General features: G+C 51.3%; 1 protein-coding gene and 1 pseudogene across 2 annotated transcripts in view; one reads left to right on the top strand and one right to left on the bottom strand.

Moving 5' to 3' along the window:
* The window catches only part of LOC309974959 (methylosome protein WDR77-like), a 462,921-nt pseudogene that overhangs the window by 159,318 nt on the left and 281,038 nt on the right, over positions 1–22,565 (bottom strand). The gene's annotated exons all lie outside the window — the stretch shown is intronic.
* On the top strand, positions 14,081–21,783 carry HCRTR1 (hypocretin receptor 1; the record flags this gene model as incomplete). Its single annotated transcript, XM_082834830.1, has 7 exons — positions 14,081–14,279; positions 14,459–14,637; positions 15,815–16,058; positions 16,455–16,570; positions 18,437–18,663; positions 19,777–19,898; positions 21,593–21,783. 7 exons carry the CDS (start codon positions 14,081–14,083, stop codon positions 21,781–21,783), a joined length of 1,278 nt encoding a protein of 425 aa, XP_082690956.1.

Below are 22,565 nucleotides of genomic sequence, written 5' to 3'. Positions count from 1 at the left end.
ATGTCCGGAGCCTGTGCTCCGCAACGGGAGAGGCCACAACAGTGAGAGGCCCGCGTACAGCAAAAAAAAAAAAAAAAGAATCTGCCTGCCAGTGCAAGGGACACAGATTCGAGCCCTGGCCGGGGAAGATCCCACATGCTGCAGAGCAACTAAGCTTGTGCTCTACAACTACGGAGCCTGAGCTCTAGAGCCCGCAAGCCACAACTACTGAGCCCACGTGCCACAGCTACTGAAGCCCGCACGCCTAGAGCCCGTGCTCCGCAACAAGAGAAGCCACGACAATGAGAAGCCCGTCCACTGCAACGAAGAGTAGCCCCCGCTCACCGCACCTAGAGAAAGCCCACGCACAGCAACTAAGACCCAACACAGACAAAAATAAATAAATAAAAATTTTTAAAACATTTTTTTCATATTTAGTATCCCTCTGCATTGACTTTGGTAACCAGAATGATAGGAGGGTGCAAGTTTCTTTTTTTCCACGTGGAAAACCAAATTCTCACCATTTATTGGAGGGAACTGGTTTAAATATTATCTCTAACATATGTTGAACCTCCAGTCTTCATGGCTCTGCCTCTGAGCTCTCAATTCTGCCCCATTTATTTATTTGTACGTCATTCTGCCAATCTTTCCTTGTCTTAACTACTTTAGCTGTATAATAAGTCTTATTATCTGAGGGTCATTCTCCTCACCTTGCTCATTTTCTTCAAATTTGCCTTTGCTACTCTTGGCTGTTCTTTCATATGACTTCAGGTCATATGATTTCTGAATGCATTTTTTTCTGAAAACATTAATTTTTTTAAATAAATTCATTTATTTTGTTTATTTATTTTATTTTTGGCTGCATTGGGTCTTCGTTGCAGTGCGCGGGCTTCTCATTGCCGTGGCTTCTCTTGTTGTGGAGCACGGACTCAGTAGTTGGAGCTCGCGGGCTCTAGAGCACGGGCTCAGCAGTTATGGTGCGCGGGCTTAGCTGCTCCGCGCCATGTGGGATCTTCCCGGACCAGGGCTCCAACCCGTGTCCCCTGCACTAGCAAGCAGATTCTTAACCACTGTGCCACCAGGGAAGCCCCTGAAAACATTAATTTTAAAAACATTTTATTTAACCCTTTGAAACTGAAATTGATTTATAGATTAATTTGAGGAGAACTGACATGTTTACTGTTGAGTCTTTCCTTCTACAAGCAAGTTATACTCTCTATTGATCTATGTCTCTTGAATGACCACCAATCAAGCTTTCTAATTTTCTCCATAAAAATCTTGCACATCTCTTAGATTTATTCCTAATCACTTAAGAGTTTTATGTGCTTTTATGAATGGTATCTTTTATAAATAGCATTTTCTGTATGTTGCAAGTATTTAGAAATGAGATGGCAGAACTGCCAAGAATGTGAAGGGCCTGGGATTTCGCACTACTCAGACCCTTAGCTACCACTGTGTCCTGGATGCTGGCTGAAGACGTGAGACTCCTGGGTCAGAGACAAAGGACTTTGTTCCTTGTGGCTCAGCAAGCAGCATTAGCTTCATGTTTAAGTCAGTGGTTCTACTTGCCTTCGAAGTCCCACAAGGATGCAGCTCATGCAATGATTGCGTTTGCATAATTGCCGAGGACCCCTGAGTTGAGGGGACCCAAATGTCTGATCTTTGCTGCAGAGGGAGACATTATCTTCATTACACTGGACAGTAAGCAAATCTGCCTTCTGTTCCGGAAGGAGACACTTACTCTGTATTCCAAAGATGGTTGACATACAAACATTCTTCAAGAGATTGTCAAGAAAAAGACCAAACAAAGTGCCTCTGTTTGCAAGTCATCCAGGAATGCAACAGACACGTGGAAAATTGCCTCTCAATGTGAATTCTCTCAAGTGTTTTAAGAATTTGTCTGTAGGATCTCTTAGATTTTCTGGGTAGACAATCACATGACCTACAAATATATAATGACTATTTTGTTTCTTCCTTTTCAATGGTTTATACCATTTATTTACTGTTTCTTTTTCTTATTGCATAAGCTAAGAAATCCGGTACAGCTTTGAAGAGAAAGAGGGATAGTGAACATCCTTTTCAGGTTTCTGAATTTAAAGGGAATGCTTTTTAAGTTTTTATCATTAAGTGGTATGTTTCCTGCAGGTTTTAGAAAGATCCTTTATTATGCATCATGTTAAGGAGGTTCCCTCCTATTCCTAGTTTGCCAAGAATTTTAATAAATTGCTTAATTTTATCAAATGCTTTTTCTCCATCTGTTTTACATGATCATAGGATTTTTGTGTCTGTTAACCTGTTAATGCTGGGACTTAAAATGACAATTTTCAAATGTTGAAATATTCTTGCATCCCTGGAATAAACCCAACTTGGTCATTATGTTTTTTAAAATATATTGCTGTATTTAGTTTGATAATATTGTGCTTAGGGTATTTGCATCTATATCCATCATTGAGACAGACCTAAGACCTTTCTGTCTCAAACTGTCCTTGCCTGGGTTGAGTATCACAGTTCTTCTAGACACATAAAACGTAGTGGGTTGTTTTTTCTCTCTTTTTAAAAATTTTTTGAAGGAATTGGTATACGTTATGGACTCTCTGCTCTCTGAATATGTACCTGAGCCCAAGAAACTTGGCTGTCATAGTCACATGCCACTAAGAGTAAAAAGGAGAGAAAGAACTGAGACTCTGAGCCTATGACATGGGAAATTGGGGTCAAACCATCTATTCATCACGCAATGGCGGCTGTGACAAGGGTTCAGTTAGCAGATCCCTCAACTCACACCCTAAGCTGAGGCCTCCCACTTTACAGCATCAACAATAAAAGTGATCTTTTGTCTCCCATAATTACTCTTTTACTTTATTCCCCAGCATGTCAGAATCAGGCCAAGGAGGAGAAGAACTCTTTAAAGGAGCCCCACTTGGAGACCCAAAATGGCAGGTACACAGAGAAGGCTCAGACAATTGATTAGAAGGTAATCAACATGGTAATTAAAGAAATATTTCCTAAAGTATGGTACGTGCACCACTGCTGAGGATGATATTTAGTGGTAAATAAATAAACCTCTGTTATCTTTTTTTAATTTTAATTTTTATTTATTGAAGTATAGTTGATTTACAATGTTGTGTTAGTTTCTGGTATGCAGCAAAGTGATTCAGTTTATATATATACATATATATGTATATGTGTGTATATATATTCTTTTCCACTATGTAAACTTCTGTTATCTTAAGAGTTATGTGTTTATTTTCATATAGATTAGAAGATATAACTGTATATATAACAAGCAGTAAGAGATATAACTATAACATCACACTTGCAATTTTACAGGCATAGTGTAGAACTAGGAGAGTCAATTTAAAGAAAAATAATACTATAAGTAAATAATAATGCAGATAGTAAGAAGATATGGCAAAAAATGAGATGGTGGTATGTGAATAACCAAAGTCTGGAAAATATTCAAGTAAAGGCCTGTTTAGTAAATAAAGAGCCAGTGTCAGCTACCAGCTCTCCCCTGCAGATGCACTCACATCAGGAACATACAGGGAGAGTGACAGATTAAAAAGCGAGAGAGAAAGAAGACATACAGATGGCCAACAGGCACATGAAAGATGCTCAACACTGTTAATCATCAAAGAAATGCAAATTAAAAGCACAATGAGATATTACCTCACATCTTTTAGAATGGCTATCATCAAAAAGACCACAAATAACAAATGTTGGTGAGGATGTGGAGAAAACAGACCCCTTGTGCACTGTTGGTGGGAATGTAAATTGGTGCAGTCACTGTGGAAGACGGTATGGTGGTTTCTCAAAAAACTAAAAATAGAACTACCATGTGACCCAGCAATTCCACTCCTGGGTATAGATCTGAAAATAATGAAAACACTGATTTGAAAAGATACATGCACCCCAATGTTCATAGCAGCATTATTTATAATTGCCAAGATACGGAAGCAACCTAACTGCCTGTCAACATATGAATGGATAAAGAAGATGTGGTATATATATACAATGGAATATTACTCAGCCATAAAAAAGAATGAAATTTTTCCATTTGTAACAAAGTGAATGGATTTGAAGTGTATTATGCTTAGTGAAATAAGTCAGACAGAGTAAGACAAAAACAGTACAATATCACTTATATGTGGAATCTAAAAAATAAAACAAACTAGTGAATATAACAAAAAGAAACAGACTCACATATATAAAGAACAGACTAGTGGTTATCAGTGGGGAGAGGGGCAAGATAGGGGTAGGGGATTAAGTGGTACAAACTACTATGTATAAAATAAATAAGGTACAAAGATATATTGTACAACAGAGGGAACATAGCCAATATTTTATAATAACTATAAATGGAATATAACCTTTAAAAATTGTGAATCACTATGCTGTACACCTGTAACTTTTAATACTGTACATCGACTATATCTCAGTTTTTATTAAGTAAAAAGTTTTTTAAAAAGGAAAAAATGACCAGGGCTCCTATTCAGAGTATCATGGTCTAGAGTAAATCCCTTCTTATTTGGCCCAGGGTGGGAACCCCGTGTCTAATTTCCTATCTGCCTCCCTTCCACAAGCCCTAAAGTGAAGCCTGCTGGTTGACCTCCTCGTTCAGCAAGCATAGAACAAATTAAAGACATTTTCAGACACACAAAGTTTCAGAGAGTTTTTCTCCCAGGTACCCCTTTTTAAAATGTTATTTGAAGATATACTCCAGTAAAACAGAGACAAAACCCAAGAAAGAGAGAACTAATAGATTCATGAAAAAGTGGAATTAACCCAGGAGTGCAGCGAATAGAAATACCAGAGGTCCATAAAACCATCAGTCGAAATTAGAACAGGAAGTCAGAGGGTTTGGAGAAGAATGAACTTAAGAAGAAAATGGGCTTCATTCAACAAATAATGTAATTAAGAAGCTGGAAGATTTTAATGACCTGATTTAAAAGGCATATGTTTCTTTTCACAAGAAGAGAAGAGAAAAGCAGTTAAAAACTCCGGGAGAACAAAAAGTTGTGTAAGAAAGTCATGGCCCAAACGTGAAGCAAATTAAAATATAACATGACTTTGAGTATCTGAAGGAATGTAGAAAAATACATTTGAACTTGGAGCCTGGAGCATTTCTTCTTCAAGAGCATTTAAACCATAAGATTATAGCTCCTTCTGTATAGGTCCCAGGATGCTAGTTAGCTCTGCAGAGAATAATGTTTACATACTCATAATATTTTTTAAAGACACCTTATTGATTTTTCAATTCTTGAAGCTCAGAGATAGACAACACAAAAAAACAGAACATTTTAGTTATGGGTACAGGACCAGATGAAAATGTAATGGTTTAGCAAGAAGAGGGAGGAAAAGAGTAATCAAGGACATCTCATCTTACACAGCCAAGAGTCAAGAGATACCGCATAAAATTAAGAACACAAAAAAGATGAGCTGGAAAATGAGTAGCTATCCAAACTCTGGGGGGAAAGTACCTTTGCTAAACTTCTCGTCTTTCAAAGTAGGACACTGTTAACTCCTCAATAGCCACCTTCCCTCCTTCCTTTAGTCCTAGAACCCCTACATTTCAGCCGGACACAAGGCTACTCAGAGAAAAATTATATTCCTCAGCTTCCCTTGCAGCTACATGTGACCAGGTGACCAAATTCAGGCCAACTGGATGTAACAGAAGTGATAGTCCCCTCTACTAGCTGGAATACAGATGGGACTGGCCATCTCTGACCCAAACCAAGAGTTTTTCCATTAATAATACTAGCTAAGACTTATGTGTAGGCTTTGTGTCAGGCACTTTTCTAAGTGCTTTGAATGTATTAACTCATCTAACCTAATGAGGACGTGTATTTCCTATTGCTGCTGTAAAAATTACAGCAGTGTTGCTCTAGAGCCTACAAGCCACAACTACTGAGCCCACACACTGCAACTACTGAAGCCTGCACTCCTAGAGCTCATGCTCTGCAACAAGAGAAGCCACTGCAATGAGAAGCCCACACATCGCAATGAAGAGTAGCCCCCGCTCGCTGCAACTAGAGAAAGCCCGCGTGCAGCAACAAAGACCCGATGCAGCTAAAAACAAATTTTTTAAAAGTTAAAAAACAAACAAACAAAAGTATTAAAAAAAATTACAGCAGTGATTTAAAACAGAACTCTTATAGTTCTGGAGGTCAGAAGTCTAAAAGCAATGTGTCAGTTGGGCTCCTTCCATCTGGAGACTTAGGGAGGAATCCATTTCTTTGCCTTTTCAGCTCCGAGTGGCCACCTGCAATTCCTTGGTTCGTGATCCCTTCATCATATCACTACAGTCTCTTGCTTCCATCATTGCATCTCCTATTACTACCTTGATTTCCTGCCTTCCTCTTAGAAGGACCCTTGTGATTACATAGGGTCAACCCAGGCAACTCAGGATAATATCTCAAGATTGTTAACATAATCACTTCTGCAAAGCCCTTTTTTGCCATATAAGGTAACACTCACAGCTTCTACGGGTTAGGACGTAGACATCTTTGGGGGAATATTATTCTCCCTACCTTAGACTGGAACTATATTATCCCCATTTATCAGACAAAGAAATTCAAGCACAAAGTTTAATATGTCCACGGTCACACAGCTCATAAGCAGCAGACCCATGATTTAAACCCAGACAGTCTGGCACCAGAACCTGTGCTCAAAACTGGGATACTGGGCTTCCCTGGTGGCGCAGTGGTTGAGAGTCCGCCTGCCGATGCAGGGGACACGGGTTCGTGCCCCGGTCCGGGAAGATCCCATATGCCGCGGAGCGGCTGGGCCCGTGAACCATGGCCGCTGAGCCTGCGCGTCCGGAGCCTGTGCTCCGCAACGGGAGAAGCCACAACAGTGAGAGGCCCGCGTACCGCAAAAACAAACAAAAAAACTGGGATACTTTTCTGTCCTGGCAGGATTCTGGGTTTCTGATGATTGTAGGGTCACCTTGCCGGCCCTGGATAGGCTGCAGAGAAAAGTCAATGTCCATCTTTCTAAGGCACTGTCATTTGGGGAATCTTTGTTACAGTAGCTATATTCTTATACAGGAATCGATAGCTACTCTACATAATTAAAAATAATGATTTTATGTTATTCTGAGTGGTTTGAATCTTTTACAAGGAAGACATACTCTTTATTCATTTCAAATGTGTTTCAGTTGGAGGGTATAGCTGCCAATCAGCCCACATCATACCCTCACTCATACCTTTCAGGGACTCCACTGCCTCTGGGATGGAGTCCAAGCTCCTCAGCCTAGACTGAAAGCGAGCCCTTCACCCATCTTTCTGTTTCTCGTTGGTTCTCTTCCTGGGATCACCCTCAGGCCAAACCAGCGTTTACTGTGACCCCAGAACAGACCTTTGGCCATGCCCACCCCTCATGCTGCCCCCTCTGCCTGGAATCCTGCCCTTTTTTCCTCTCTCACTCCTGCCCAGCATGTCTCACTCAAAACCCACATGTGAACTCCTATTCATCCTTCAAGACCTAGCCCCTAGTTGCCTCTGGAACGTTTTTGCTTATCTTGGTTTTTCTGTGTCATGTTTAAGATTTTCCTCAAATGTCTGGTGATCCAGGTCATAGTTAATTTGCTCCCCACCCCCAGTCTGCACACACACACGTACACACACACACACACACTCACTCACTCACTCACACCCCTCCCAGGAAGATCAGGCATCTCCTTCTTTTGCTTCTCCTTGTATGTTCCTGTGTTGAAATAACCACACCAGCACACATTTCCTATGATCATTGTTTATTACTAATATTACTTATTATTTTAGGAAGTGGATCTTTTAACAGCCTCCAGCAGCAATACATGACTCAAAATAAAAACAATACCAAATAACGGGATAAGCGTAAGGATATCTGGCAAAGTCCTGATTCTTCCCATGAAGACCCCTCTGATTTTTAAAAATACTAAATTATTTTTAAAATATCATATGAATGAACGTGTAGTTGTCTGTCTTGCTGGTGCCTAGCACTTGCTGCTCTGCCCACCTGCCTGTTTGCAGTGAATCCTTACACAGCTCTATATGGTAAAGGTTCCTGTTGGTCTCATAACCAGTGAAATGAGGCACAGAGAGGTTGTATTATTTCCTATTGCTGCTGTAACAGATTACCACAAACTTAGTGGCCTAAAACAGCACAAATTTTTTTCTCTTATGCTTCTGGAGCTTAGAAGTCCAAAATGAGTCTTATGAGGCTAACGTCAAGGAATTGGAAGGGCTGCGTTCCTTCTGGAGGCTCTAGGAAAGACTCTGTTCCTCGCCTATTCCAGCTTCTAGAGGCTTGTGGACCCTTCCAGCATTGGCACCACTCTAACCTCTGCTTCTGTCATCACATCTTCTCTTCCTCGCCCTCTTGCCTCCTTCTTATAAGGACCTTGTGATTATATTGGGCCCACCTGCGTAACTCAGGATACTCTCTCTAACCAAAGATCTTTAACTTAGTCCCATCTGCAAAGCCTCTTTTGCCTTGTAACTTATCTATAGATTCTGGGGATTAGGACATGGATATCTTTGAGGGCCATGACCCAGCCCACCAGAGAAGTGAAGTGACTAGTCCAAGATGACACAGTAATAAGCGACAGAACCAGGACTCTAGCCCACGCTAACTCTTTCTGGCTCCAGAGCCTGTGCTCCAAACCTTCTTTCAACACTAGGCTTAACAGGCTGAGGGGTCTGTTTGTTTTTCCTTTGGGTCCACATGCACTATCTGTTTTTGGTCCCAGCCCCATCCTACCCCTGGCCCTGACTCTACAGGCTCCCACTCTAATGCATTTGATACCCACCCCCACCCAGGTTTACATGGGGTCTCCCCAGCCTAACCAGGAGGGACCCCAGCTCTGCAACCTACCCGCCACCAGTGCTTGTTGAGTGGGTGTATGAGTGAGTGAGCAGACAGAAGACTGCTGTCTCCAGCACCTTCCCTCTAGCTCCTGCCTCTGGCTTGAAGATGCTCCCTAGCTTGTGAAGCCGCCGAGGATGCCTGACCTCGGGACCTGGGCCCCTCATTCTCCTGGTGGATGTTGGTTCCCTTCCAGCCACTCAAACCCTGAAGGAGGGCCAGCCCTCCCCCAGACAAGGGGCACAAAAGCTGAGTGCCTGGCCTGGAGATGGAGGACATGAGGTCCCTCAGTCCATCCCGTGGGCACGGCACTTTGTCAGGAACTTCCAGAGGCCAGTACTGTTGGGCCCAAGGACCAAAACATCCCAGTTGCCTCAGTGGCTTGCCTGGACTCAGCCCTCAGAATCCCCCTTTCTGGGCTCACAGCCCAGTCACTGCTGGCCCACACCTCGCCCCACCCCACACTTCTGCTTGTTTTCTGATCTCTGTTCTTCTAAGAAGCACCTCTCTCCTGCCTGGGGTGTTCCCATCCCCATCCTGGGCCTGTAGCAGCCGTTAGCAAGTTGAAAACGCAATTACATTTTGATTATTCTAGTGCTGGCCAGACAGAGGTTACTGTAAGTCACAATGGAATTGGGAGGGAGGGGGAGGCAGCACCTGGGGCCAGTGCCTGGGCTGACACTTGAAGATGGATGTGACAGGGACCTGTAGCTCAGAGGCTCAGGATTAGATCAACAAGGCTGGAGCTGGCTGGTTCCAGGAAAGAGGTCGTGTGGTCTCGGTTGACCCTCAGCTCAGGCAAAGCAAGGGCTTCAGGCTGGCCCTCCCTGGGAGAAGGAGATGCCAGGCTGAGGGCCCAGCCTGGAGATGGAGGATATGAGGTCACTGGGGTCCCTCTCCTGGGCACAGATGCTTTGCCAGAAGCTCCCAGAGTCCAGTGCTGTTGAGCTCCCAAACCAAGCAACTGCAGCTTCTTGTGGGTCTCCAGGAGTATCACTGGCCCCCTTGGGACCCCAGGATTTTCTCTGAGCAGGCATACCAGGGTCTCTACCCCATGCCTGCAGAGGACAAACAACTGGCTTCTCCTACTCTCAGGCCGTGGCTAAGAGAGCCAGACTCAGGACCTGGGGACCCAGAGCCTCCTCCCTGGCCAGGGTCTGATAGGGGAGGAAAAAATATCTACTGCTTCAGGGTACAAGGAATCACTCAGGATCCTTTGTCCTGGGGAGCAGCCATCTCTGGGGTACCGAGGGATGAAAAGAGGGTTTGGCAAGTGGGAATCCTCTTAAGGGGAGACGGGACTGGCTCTGTGACATTGGGCTTTGCGGGGGTGGGGGCGGATTCTCCGCCTGACTCCGTCCCCACACAGACAGGTGCACCCCCATTATAATGACTTGGGGGCACCTGGGAAGCCGCTTGATCACTCCAACTCAGGGTGTCTGGGAGGCCTTGAATCATGGCACTCTGAGCTCTGGGCTGGGTTCTAAGCCTGGTCTGTGCTGAGCTCAGCTGGTACCCACCACCCACACAGGCACAGAGGGGTCTGTACCTTTCACACCGCCGGCTGCAGCTGTCATTTGACTGTCCGGCGCTATGTGCCTCCCCTCCCCGCGTGTGCCGCGGCCCCCTCCCAGCCCCTAGCAGACAGTCACAGCTCTAGATGGGGGGTAGTTCACGTGGGGGATTAGATGAGTCATCCCCGTGGGGGCAGACATACTGCGTTCCACGCACGCACGCTCGGTCGCAGAGCCATGGACGCAAAGGCACACCACACTCACATTCCCACACTCACAAGAGAACACACTGGGAGGCCAATGCTAGTCAAAGCCACAATCACACACCCAGACACACCGAGAGACAGACACCCCCCAACACACACACACACACACACACACACACACACACACATCCCTCATAGACACAAACACCAGTACACACAGAGACAAATCAAGACCCATACAGACATATCCCACCCAGGATGCCCCCCAGTCATCAGCCCAGAGCCTGTCCCTACCCACATGCAGGCTCAGGGACACAAACACACACACAGCAACACACTGGATTCCCCAGACACACAGTCACAGCCCTTACTTCTAAATACAGACACTAACTCCATCTCTCTCTCTCTCTCTCTCTCTCTCTCACACACACACACACACACACACACACACGTCCCCTGATCCTTTCCCTTACCTCTGCCAGCACCTAGGGCAGGCAGGACAGAGTGTTGTTACTGCAAGGATGCTCTGACCCATCACTCACTGCGCGGATGCCACCCAGGGACAGGGTTCTGCCCTAGGGCCAGCCTCAGTCCTTCCTCCTGCCCTGGACAGGTGAAGGAGGTCCCTGACCCATCCCCTGGGCTGCCCCAACTTCCCTCCCACACACTCTGTGCCTAATGGTGCATCTCTAGCTCCTTTGATAAAAGGCTTTTGCTGCAACAGGGAAGATGGAAGTTCCATCTCAGGAGTCACCTCCCAGGAGGGAAGGGGTGTGACTCTCCGAGGGTCAAAGGGGAGGGTGAATCTGATGTTTTAGGAAGGTCCCATCCTGAGACAGATAATAGCCAAGGTGATGGCTTGATGCTCAGAAGGTCACCCTTCACCGACTTGTGACTCCTGGAAGGGCCAACCTCCTCACCTTTGCCCCTGTTGTTTTCTTTGCCTTGAATCACTGGCTGCAGGCCTTCCTTCTCATTCTTTAGGTCTCTGGTGTGTTCCTGCTGTAGGAGGCCTGTCCTGACGCCCTGGTTGGATCAATCTGTCCTGTGCCCCCCAGCTCCTGGGCCCCCTGGCAGCTCTCCTCGCTCTATAGAGGACTTGCCTGTTTGTGAGCCCACCTGGCTCCAGCCAGCCTCCGTCTGGCGTGGGAGGAAGGTAGACCTGGAGAAGAGTGCAGCTTTGAGTCCCATCTCGGCCTCTGCTGTGTGACCTTGGGCAAGTCATTGAACCATGTGAGTCCAGGGTCCTTATCTGTGAAATGGGGATGGTAACAGCTGCCTCACTGGGTTGATGTGAAGATTAAATGAGATCATGCTCATGGTGGGGACTGTACAAATGGCAGCTGTATTATTCTAGCTCACTGCCTGGCACACAGCTTGGAAAATGTTAGTTGAATTCATCAGCCCTTCTGGTGCCCCCCCTTCCTGCCCCCTCCTACCGTCCCTGTCTTGGGAGGGGGGAAAGTAGGTATGAACAAAAAGGATTGGAGGGCAGATGGAATAGGAGGCTGGGAGAAGGGCGATCAGGGCCTTCTGGCATCGCTGGGAGCTAGCTGCTCCAGCAACAGCCGGAGCCTGGCTGGAGGCGGTGCAGTGACCCACCTGTGCCCTCATCCTCATCAGCTAGGTGAGGCAGCGGGAAGAGGTGGAGCTGGGATCCACCTCTACACTGTGGCTCTTCAAAGCTACCTGGGGCCCACCGGCACACAGTAGGTGCGTTCTGAAAGCAGAGTAGCCGGAGGCAGAAATGTTGAATGAATGCGAAAGGTATGAATGAACGGATGGAAACATGAATGGAGGTGGGATGGACGCTTGAAGTCTGGGGCGAGGAGGAACGAGCATCTCCCTCCCGGTCTCTGGGTTGGGAGACCTGCAGCCAAGACTGGCCCGGGGCTCCCTCCCCTCCCTGCCCCTCCCGCCCCGGCCTCCCCCCTCTCCGCGGCGCGCAGCCTGGCGGAGCCCGCGCCCAGCCACAGCCCGCGTCGGAGCCAGCGCTCGCGCCCAGCCGAGAGAGCCCAGGCAGCGCATCCTTGGGAGGGGGTTGCCCCGGCCCCCTCCCCTCCAACCCCAGTCCCCGGAGATCGGCCTTCGGGGCGGGGAGGCAAAGTCCCGGTGCAAGACCGGGGGACCAGCAGCCGAGGACGCCGGGGAACCGCAGCCAACAGGTGCGGGGCTTGGGGGACCCCCGGGCTCGGGGTGGGGGACTTCAGAGGACCCTCGGCGGGAGCCAAGAGTCTCGGGAGATAATCTGGGTGCTTGGAGGCTGGGTCCCCGGCATGCTCTGCCCTCCTCCCGGCAGGCAGGCTCCTAAAGAATGCTTCGCGCCCTCGCTCCCCGCACTGCAGCCCGCACAGCCCCAGAGATGCAGGGAGGTCCCGCTGAGGAAGCGGGTCCGCCGGCGCCCGCTGGGGGTGTGAAGGAGACCCCTCATGCTCCCCGGGGGGTCTCCAGGGATCGGCAACCCTCCTACATACGTCCGGGGTCCTCCCTTCTCAGCCGGGGAAAGGACGGGTCTGAGCGAGCGAGGAGGGGCGGGGTGCGAGGCCGGATTTATGAATGAAGAGGGCGGCCCGCACGCCGGTCCAGCGACCCCTGGCGGCCACCGGGGCGCATCGCGGCCACGGGATTCAAAGGGGGACTAGCGGGGGCTGGGGGCTGACGGGCCCAGCCCCTGTGCCTGGGGCTCTCCCCTCGCTTTCGGAGAGGTTGTCAGTTCCTCCCTGCACCTCTACCCACACTGTGTGTGTGTGTGTGTGTGTGTGTGTGTGTGTGTGTGTGTGTGCGCGCGCGCGCTTGTGCGTGCGTGCGTGCGTGTGTGCCCCCACCAGGGAGGGTCTGGCAGGTCTTGTGGGCAGGGCGTGGGTCTTCAAAAGCCTCCCTTGACCAGTTTTTCAACCAAAAATTCAGGCCTGTGAACTGACTCAGGAGAGAACATTTAAATCAGGATGGCTTCCCCTCTCCAATCTGTGGTGTTTGGTGGACTCAGACAGACCTGGAATAACAGCTTTGTGACCTTGAGCAAGGGGCTCAACCTCTCTGAGCTTCTATCTCCCCCTCTGCAAAGCAGGGCTCTTAATAGTCGCAACCGGCAATGACCGTGAAGCAGGCTTCCGGTGCCAGTTTCTGGGTAAAGCACTCGGCATTCATTAGAGCTCATTATTTCTCAGCGAGGCCCTGTGAGGCCGGCTCAGTTATTACTCCACGGGATAGATGGGGAAACCAAGGCTGAGAGGGGTGAGGTAAGTTACCCAACTGGCATGAAATTGGGAGGCAAGGCAGATCTGTCTTTCTCCATCGATTTCAGGCTCTCCATAACCCACGAGACTGTGAGAATTAAGAGGAAGCTCATCTGCAAGTTGCCTGGCACTCTCCCTAATGTTCCCTTTTCCTTCCTTCAGAAGGTTTCAGGCTGGGACCACAAACACCTGAGTGCAAGACTCTGGGTCCCCTGAGGGAAGTGGGCTAAGGCCTGGCCCAGGGGTGCCCCTCCCTTGGGGGAGCCTGGGATGTCCATCAGCTGTAGTGGCTCCTGAGCTCATGGAGCCCTCGGCCACCCCAGGGCCCCAGATGGGGGTCCCCAATGACAGCGGGGAACCATCCCCGGTGCCTCCAGACTACGAAGACGAGTTTCTCCGCTATCTGTGGCGTGACTATCTGTACCCGAAGCAGTACGAGTGGGTCCTCATCGCCGCCTACGTGGCTGTGTTCCTCGTGGCCCTGGTGGGCAACACGCTGGGTAGGTCTCTAGGTCTTCGGGCTTCCCCTGGGGACTGGGAGGGGTCCTGGGCCTTGCTTCTCTCCCCCTCCCCCAAGTCCCTACTGGGTACTGTGGGGGAAGGGTCTCACTGATGGGACCCAGCTAGACTGGGCGTGGCTCTGCCACCGGCCTCATCTCATCCTGCTCCCACCCCGCAGTCTGCCTGGCCGTGTGGCGGAACCACCACATGAGGACGGTCACCAACTACTTCATCGTCAACCTGTCCCTGGCCGACGTTCTGGTGACGGCCATCTGCCTGCCGGCTAGCTTGCTGGTAGACATTACTGAATCCTGGCTCTTCGGCCATGCCCTCTGCAAGGTCATCCCCTATCTACAGGTGAGCTTTGCCTGGGTGCCCCTCATGACCCCCCTGTCATACCAAGTACAAAAACCATGGCCTTGCGTAGGTCTCAGTAACCCTCAAACTTGCCTTTTAGACAGGACATGGCTCAGTACCTCGGCAGTGTCATGCTCTATTGTTAGCAAGGGCAGGCCGTCAGGCAGGACACTCAAGGACACAGACACAGACACAGCCCCATATACTCATACAGAGATACCCTCCAGGTCACACTCATAGACATTCACAGAGGCATGTTCGGACACATGTACAGTCACTTCCAGGTACACGGGCACACAGTGCAGGAGAGAGGCGCAAGCCCACCGTGACAGAGAATGGGCCTGTTCCTTGACCCCAACGGGGCAGCTTTGAGGTGGCGGGCTGGCAAGAGTCTCCTCCCCAGCCCTTCCGCTCCTGGCTGGGGCCTTCCCTCTCCCAGTGGTGGGTGTCAGGCTGTCCTGTACGGTTGTTGGGCCAGAAGGAGAGCTGGCCAGAGGGTTGCATCCCTCGACCCTCTCCCTGTACCCCAGAGGGCAGGGGGCACTCCTGGAGCCAGTGCCCCTGCGTCTCTGGCCTAGGTTCATCTCTGCCTCCCAGAATGAGGACTCTTTCCTCACAGCCTGGGGAAGGGATGGGATCCCAGGGCAGAGAGAAATGCCTCTTGGATTTCCCATTATTTGGAGGTTTCCCACTCAACCCATTAACTTTGGCAACCCTGAGAATAAAGACAGGCAGGTGAGGAAATCCACCTTAGGCAAGTTATTTAATCTTTCTTGCTTCAGTTTCCTTACCTACCTTGGGGGTAAGAGGACACACCTCAAGGGTTGTTCTGAGGATAACGAGAACAGTGTCCGGCATGTAGTTATTTCCTAAAGTGTAAATTATTATCCATAGTAGGGGAGCACCTACTATGTGCCCGGTCTCAAGCTGGACATTCTCCATCCATAATTTCATTTATTCTCACAAGAATCCTGCCAGGTGGATGATACATTCCCATTCTGCATACGAGGCTCAGAGGGGGTGAGTGATTTGCCCAAATCTACACAGGCAGTAAGTGGTGGAGTCAGGATTTGCACTGCACCTGGCTGCCTGGTATTTCTGGGCTGTGAGCTCCATCACTCACCCCATGTCTCTGGATGGCCCCCAAAAGGACTGACACTGTGTCCCCATGGGGCAGGCCGTGTCTGTGTCAGTGGCAGTGCTGACTCTCAGCTTCATCGCCCTGGACCGCTGGTATGCTATCTGCCACCCCCTGCTGTTCAAGAGCACTGCCCGGCGTGCCCGTGGCTCCATCCTGGGCATCTGGGCCGTGTCGCTGGCTGTCATGGTGCCCCAGGCCGCTGTCATGGAATGCAGCAGTGTGCTGCCCGAGCTAGCCAACCGCACCCGGCTCTTCTCTGTCTGTGATGAACGCTGGGCAGGTAACGGCGGGAGCCTTGGGCAGGTGTCCCTGAAGTGGGCACCTCCGGGGCACACACCCCCAGAGCAGACATCTATCAGGGCACTTTTGGGGTGGGCACCCAGGGGTGGGTATCTCTTGGGAGGATACCCTAGAGCAGGCATCTAGCAGGGATACCTCTGGTGTGGGTACCTTCTCTAGTGTAGACATCTGCCAGGGGTCCCTCCAGGATGGAGACCACTGGGCTGGGCAACTCCAGGGTCTCTCTGCCATGGCACCTGTACGGGGCCCAGCTGCTTACTTTGGCCCTAGTCAGGGCAGGGTGGTATTGCTAAGCAGGGCAGGGTGGTATTGCTAAGCAGGGCAGGCCGGGGCTTCCCAGACTGAGCCCAACCCCTGCATCTCTTGGCCCCTGCAGATGATCTCTATCCCAGGATCTACCACAGTTGCTTCTTCATTGTCACCTACCTGGCCCCACTAGGCCTCATGGCCATGGCCTATTTCCAGATCTTCCGCAAGCTCTGGGGCCGCCAGGTGAGGCCCACTCTGGTGTCACTGTGTGGGCTGGGAGGGGACAGGGGTACTGGTCTGAGGGAGTAGACAGCCCTCTGCCTTCAGAACATGCCATCCTGGCTGCAACCAGAGAGGCAAGGCCTAGGCATGCGTCAAACTCAAGGCCGAAAGTGCTAGTGCCGGCCCTGGAACCGAATAGTAACTGGCATCCTTCTAATATCAGTAGCTGCCAGTTACTGCACCAGGCACGCCCAGCTAGTCTTGCACCCCCTTCACCACCATCCGTTATCCCCTTTTTTTTCTTTTTAATAAATTTATTTATTTTATTTTTTTTGGCTGCGTTGGGTCTTTGTTGGTGCACGCGGGCTTTCTCTAGTTGCGGCGAGAGGGGGCTACTCTTTGTTGCGGTGCGCGGGCTTCTCATTGCGGTGGCTTCTCTTGCTGCAGAGCACGGACTCGAGGCGCGCGGGCTTCAGTAGTTGCAGCACGGGGGCTCAGTAGTTGTGGCTTGAGGGCTCTAGAGCGCAGGCTCAGTAGTTGTGGCACACGGGCTTAGTTGCTCTGTGGCACGTGCGGTCTTCCCGGACCAGGGCTCGAACCCGTGTCTCCTGCATTGGCAGGCGGATTCTAAACCACTGCGCCACCAGGGAAGTCCCTATCCCCACCTTAATATATGAGAAAACTGAGACCCAGAGAGGCAAAGCAACTTCTCCCAAATCCCTCACCAGCGAGTGGACGATCAGGGACTAAAACCCAGGTCTGTGGGGTTCCAATGCTCGGTTCAGTGCCACAACAACAATAACACCTCCGTGTTGCTGTCCAAATTAGGCACTTTGCTTGCAATGTCTTTACAACTATCTAACCAAAGAAGCAATATTACCCACTTTACAAATGTTGAGTAAGGGCAACCAATCTGCCACGGCTGATGAGTGGCAGAGCCTTTCTGGTTCCAGGGCCTTCCTTCTTTCCTCTATTACACACTGACCAACAGCAGGGGTTTTTTTTGGAGGGGGGCGGTTTGCCATGGGAGGGCATGCTCAGAGGCCCTTGGCACTAGCGGGGTGAGTCCTGGATCAGCGCCCGGGCAGGGAGAGGAGGCTGGCCGGAACACGAGCAGCCTCGCGCTCCACCAGCGCTCGCCATCTGCTCCTCACAATGCCCCGGTCCACAAGGCAGGAGTCGCTATCCTTATCCAACAGGAAAAGCAGGGCTCAGGAAAGAAAAGTGAGTTTACCAAGGTCACATAGCTCTTGAATGGCTGAGCTGGCCCTAGATCCCAAGTTTCCTGAACTCTAGCCCCATGCCCTTCTGTTGTGGGGTGATTCAGGTGTCCAGTGTGAGAGAGGCCTTGAGAATATCTGTGGCTGCTCCAGGTGCCTAGAACCACCATAGGCCTATCGGCACTGACCTAGGCTGGGACCTATGCTCTGAGGCCCAGGCCATTCCACGCTGTCCACCTGCACGCCCCTTGCTCAGGCCTCCCAGGGTCAGGCAAGGACCGGGGGAGGCACGAGTCATCCAACCACCCCCGTCGCCACAGATGCAGGTGGTGATTTAAGGAAGATGGGTGGGTAGCTGGAAGGATGTTCAGGCCCCAGGCTGTGACCTGGGGGCTTGTCAAGGGTCCCCTACTTCATCTACAACTAAGGGTGAATAATACCGTCCCAAGAGACATATTGTGGGTGGTCTCACGATGAGCTAATGGAACACGGAAGTCCACTCAAGTCCAGAGTGTTGGTCTTTATCATGAATATTAGGCTCCTTCCTGCTGCAAGGGTTTGTTCCCTTGCCCACCTCCCCCTGCCCCAGGGTCCAGCAGGCCCAGCGAAGCAGAACGACCCTCCCAAGGAGCTGTACCCACCGCTGCTGTCTGTGTGTGCTGGACAGATCCCCGGCACCACGTCGGCCCTGGTGAGGAACTGGAAGAGGCCCTCAGACCAGCTGGAGGACCAGGGGCAGGGCATGGGCGCAGAGCCCCCGCCTCGGGCCCGTGCCTTCCTGGCCGAGGTAAAGCAAATGCGAGCTCGGAGGAAGACGGCCAAGATGCTGATGGTGGTGCTGCTGGTCTTTGCCCTCTGCTACCTGCCCATCAGTGTCCTCAATGTCCTCAAGAGGTGAGAGCGCGTGGGGAGTGGTTGGGGGTGGGGAGAGGTGGTGGGGTCAGAGGAAGGAGCTCTCTCTGCTTCAGAGAAAGATCTGGCTCCACCGCTCACCCACTGTGTGACCTTGTGGGAGTAATTCTCTTCTTTGAGCCTCAATCTCCTCATCTGTAGAATGGGAATAACCGGCCTGCCTCCTGGGGCTCTCGTGAAAATTCTCTCGTCTGGCCACTCAATCATCAGGTTGTTAGGGCTGGGAACGGAGTGAACGAGTGCACGGGACAATGTCCTGCATTCGTGGAGGCGACATCTGACGGGAGAGAGAATGGACATGTACTACAATGTCAGCCAGTGATAACTGCTTTGAAGAAAAAATAGGGAAAGGGGATAGAGAATGACAGTGACAGAGGTTGGTGGGGTTAAAAATAAATGTTTTTTAGATGTAATGGTTAAAAACAAAAAAGCCTCTCTGAGGAAGTGACATCTGGCAGAGACTTGAAGGAAGGGAGCAACCACACCCACAGGGGTCTGGAAGAATAGCAAGTGAGAGGCCATGGGGTGGGGGTGGGGAGGGGGGCAGGGCAAGACCCTGGGCTCTTTGCCATGAGACAATCTCAGTGTGTTTGTGCTTGGTCACTTCCTGGCTGTGTGATCTTGGACATATCACTTTGCTTCTCTGAACCTCAGTTTCCCTATTTAAAAAATGGATGAGTCTATGACTCATCATGCTGCTACGGGGATGGATGATAAAGTGGAGGGGGAGCCCCAGGGGGTCACACGGCTGGTGACTGAGCAGAGGTACCCTGGTCCCTGTTCCTAGGCCCACTCTGGTCATACGTTCTGCACCCAAGAACCCCAAACTGTGGTCAGGACCCCAGACTCAGAGGCCCAGGAAAGGGCTACCTGGTGCACAGAAGGGGCAGTGGGACTCTTGTACTTTACAGCCATTCATGAGCTATGTGACCTTGGTCAACTCGCCTTCCTTTTCTGAGTTTTCCTGTCTGGTAGATGAGGACAGCAACTCCTGCCCAACACACACACACACACACACACACACACACACACACACACACACACACACACACACACACCTCTCCCATTTCTGAGTGTTCTGCCCCCTGGTCCTAGGGTGTTTGGGATGTTCCGCCAAGCCAGCGACCGAGAAGCCGTCTATGCCTGCTTCACCTTCTCCCACTGGCTGGTGTACGCCAACAGCGCCGCCAACCCCATCATCTACAACTTCCTCAGTGGTGAGTGGGCTGGGGACGCAGAGTAACTGAGGGTGGCAACAGTCCCCAGGACAATGGTCTCCCCATCTTCAACCCAGGCTGAATAAAGCATGCGGGGAAGAATACACCTGCTGCCTCCTGGGGATCAGGACCCTGCTCTGGGAACTCCCACTCAGGGAGAAGACTTGTCCCCGCCCAAGAGCCCTGGTCTGAGTGGGAGACAGGCCACACTCCCAATAGTGGCCAAAGAAGGTGACCAGCTCCAGGATCCAGTTTTGCAGATTATGCAGACCACTGAGTGGGGGGGAGCGCAGGGGCTGGGCCAGCTTACCCCCACCCCTGCGTGATGCACGCACAGCAGGACTGCCAATCAGCCAGTCTGGTCAACACAGGCTCCAGATGGAGCCCCTGCCTGAGAAGATGACTGCATAATCGAGGCATCAGGGGGAAGGGCGGGCCACCAGCGAGGCAGCCCAGGGCCGGGAAGCAGCTTCCCCGTGCCCAGCTAGACACGTGCTGGCAGAGTGGCCCGAATTTGGGGGGGCTACCCCTGAATCCACCTGCCTCCAGCACCAGCCCTCCCACCTCCCCTCTGCAAGTCCAGGCATCCCTGGTCCCCTGCCCCCCCCGCCCAGGCCTCCTCTGTCCACTGTCCCATAGCCCCCACCCCCTTCCACTACCTCCCGGTCTCAGGGTGGAAAGGCCCCACCCCGGGCCCCCGCCTGGGCTCAGCAGAGTGTGACTCACCAGACCTGACTCGGACCAGGCCTAGAGAACTGACCAGATGACTGCTCAAGCCTGGACAATCTTTGAGAAAAGGCTGAAAGGTTAAAGAAGGGGCTGGGGTCAATGCTGTAACCCTCACTGAAACTAAAGAATTACTCAACAGAGGCTAGCCGGGTGGTTTCCAGCTCAGAGGGGAGAACAGAAGAGACGAGCAACGGCAGAGGACACGTCAGGCAGACTTCCTGACGTGCATTTCTTCGTTTGGTCTACATTTACTGAGCGCCTGCTGTGTGCTCGGCCCTCTGCTGGGCACCGGCCAGGCTTGTGGGGCGATTGAAACATGGTTGTTCAGTTCCAGCACAATCTGTTGCCTGGTGTCCTCTGACTACAGATGGCTGTGGTGATCCCTCCTTCCCCACTGTTCCCTACCCTTTAAGCGAAGGCTTTGGAATTAGAACGCTGGTGACCTTGGGCAAGCCACTGCACCTCTGCGTGCCTCTGTGGAGTGAGGCTAGAGGACTCCAGGCCTTCAGGGTGCTGGGGTGAGCTGGGCGACAAACTCAGGTGCCCGGCACAGTGCCTTTGCAAGGGCTGCTGCCGCTGTATTTTCATCACCATGGGGCAGAGATGGGGAAAGCCTAGCCACAGATGGTGAGCCGTGAGCCCCTCCACCTGCCCGCCAACGAGGGCAGAGGTGACCTAAGCTCCCTGAGCCAGACAAAACGTTTTCAGCCAGGCCCAGAGCCAGAGCGCAGTCAAGGAATCAGATGAAAATTGCATTTCTCCTTGGGAACCTGCTCCAGGGCCTCTGTCCTCACTCTCCCTGGCAGTGACGAGGTCGCCTTGGGGCTCTCTCCTGCCCAGCTCTACCCTTCCCTCCCACCCCCTCACAGGCAGCTTGGCTGGAGCTGCGTGGGTGTCCCTGGGCCCAAGGCCCCTTCCTGCTGCTTCTGTCTCCTTATGGCTGTGTCTTCTGTCTCTCAACCAAGGCAAATTCCGGGAGCAGTTTAAGGCCGCCTTCTCCTGCTGCCTGCCTGGCCTGGGTCCCTGCGGCTCTCTGAAGGCCCCCAGCCCTCGCTCCTCTGCCAGCCACAAGTCCTTGTCCTTGCAGAGCCAGTGCTCTGTCTCCAAAGTCTCGGAGCACGTGGTGCTCACCAGTGTCACCACGGTGCTGCCCTGAGCGAGGGCCATCCTGGTGGCAAAAGGGGGTGCAACCTATCCCCTGCCTGGGCTGCTCCTCTGGCTACTGGGGGAGCTGCCCCCACTCCTCATGGAAAGACTGCTGGTTGCAGTGCGAGGCCGGGGCTCCTCGCCTCGTTTTCTGCCTGTTTAACTCTGGGCAGTGTCACTTCCCTTCTCTGAGCTGCGTCCCCTAAGCGGATTCATGTGAGGATTAAGCACGCTCAAGAAAGTGGAAAGCTCTCTGTAAACTGTAAAGTGTTAAGGACAAGATTAACGTTGTGTTCCTCTCACTTGGCTATACCGCACAGTACCATCCATCACTATCATCCTTCCAGAGCTTGGCCCTCCTCCCAAAGACCCCTCTCCTACCCAATCATAGGTCTTCCCTGGAGGCTGCTATAAGGGTCCCAGCAGGCATTTCCATCTGGTCCAGGGGCTCTAAAGCCCAGGCTGCACTTGGCAGCGCTCCTTGAGGCCCATGTGAACTAATCTGAGCCCAGCCCCTCCCCAGTGGGAACAGAGCCCCACCCTCACCAGGTGCCAAGTGCACACACCACAGACTGGACCCCGTTGGTTGTGCAGTGATAGAACACTCTCCATGAGGCCATTTGGTATGGAGGCCAGCAGCCTGAAGCAACTGTAATTAAAAGTCTGGCACTGAATGTTCCCTCTCCTTGTCATTGCACAAAATCTGTGCTTCTTAGGTTAGGAGTGAGAAGGTGGGGAGGCTGGGGGAGGAGAGAAGACAGTGCTGGAATGCAGCTATCTGCTGACCCCTCC

The sequence above is a fragment of the Leucopleurus acutus genome, assembly GCF_964270905.1.
Source record: "Leucopleurus acutus genome assembly, chromosome: 2".
NCBI lineage: Eukaryota > Metazoa > Chordata > Mammalia > Artiodactyla > Delphinidae > Leucopleurus > Leucopleurus acutus.
Note: the sequence above shows the minus strand (reverse complement) of the source record. Positions and strands in the feature narration are given on the sequence as shown.